Here is a 946-nt window from a genome sequence, read left to right as displayed (position 1 = left end):
GGGAAAGAAAGAAGTGAAAAATGAAAAAGGGGAAAGAAAGAAGAACATAGAGAGAAAAGCAAGGTTGAGGGAAGTAGGGCTTGGGAGACGACATGAACCCCATAACCTCGCCCGAGTGTCCTGTCATAAATGAACACCTGTGCGGCCTGGACCCACCTGGTCGTACTCTGAGGCACCTGGGTAGAGCGGCCAGCCCAGGAACAGCTCCGCGATGACGCAGCCCAGGGACCACATGTCAATCGCCTCACAGAATGGCAAACCAAGGATGATCTCAGGGGCCCTAAGGAAGCAGAGAGGAAGAAAGCATTAGCAGTTTAGAAATGCAGGAGCTACTTCGACATGAACTCTACATAAAACCCTACTCGTGAACCCCCAGGGCCTCTGGTTCCCACACTGTGTGGCAGTGACGCTTCCCATCTCGGCTCGGTCCTCCCGGGAGCAGGGAGCCCGGTCCTGGCTGCTCTGTGGCTCCAGAACAGACCCAGAGGGAACCAAACTGCTGACTCCATCACCATCCCACTCCCACCAGAGGAGCTAAGAGCCACTTCAGAGACACGCAGAGCCTTCCTTTTTAAGAAAACTCGGGCAACCAATGTCTACAGAACACCCAGGTTTTACAAAGGAATTCTGAAATACAGGCATTCTATTTTCAATAATATATCATATAAAACAAGAGGCCTCCCAGAATAATGGGGTAAACTATAATATCCGTCCAATGCCAACAATCCCTTTCTTAGGAGTTTGTATCCCACTTTCCCAAGGAAGTACTGTTTTTTTCATTAGCTTCTAAAAAGTTCACCGTCCCTGGCTGGGTAGCTCAGTCGGTTAGAGCGTTGTCCTGATACAACAAGCTTGCAGGTTGGATCCCGGATCAGGGCACATACGAAGATGAACCAATGAATGCATCAATAAGTGGAATAACAAATGGATGATTCTCTTTCTCTCG

At 49.3% G+C, this 946-nt stretch overlaps 1 protein-coding gene across 1 annotated transcript in view; it reads right to left on the bottom strand.

Annotated features, from left to right (window-relative positions):
* Positions 1–946, bottom strand: part of HIPK2 (homeodomain interacting protein kinase 2) — a 133477-nt gene that overhangs the window by 50785 nt on the left and 81746 nt on the right. The window contains exon 3 of the mRNA XM_015572662.1: positions 157–280. Within this exon, the coding sequence (XP_015428148.1) occupies positions 157–280 (124 nt within the window). The remainder of the gene's footprint in view (positions 1–156; positions 281–946) is intronic.

The sequence above is a fragment of the Myotis davidii genome, unplaced genomic scaffold, assembly GCF_000327345.1.
Source record: "Myotis davidii unplaced genomic scaffold, ASM32734v1 scaffold329, whole genome shotgun sequence".
NCBI lineage: Eukaryota > Metazoa > Chordata > Mammalia > Chiroptera > Vespertilionidae > Myotis > Myotis davidii.
This window is presented reverse-complemented; position numbering and strand designations above follow the sequence as displayed.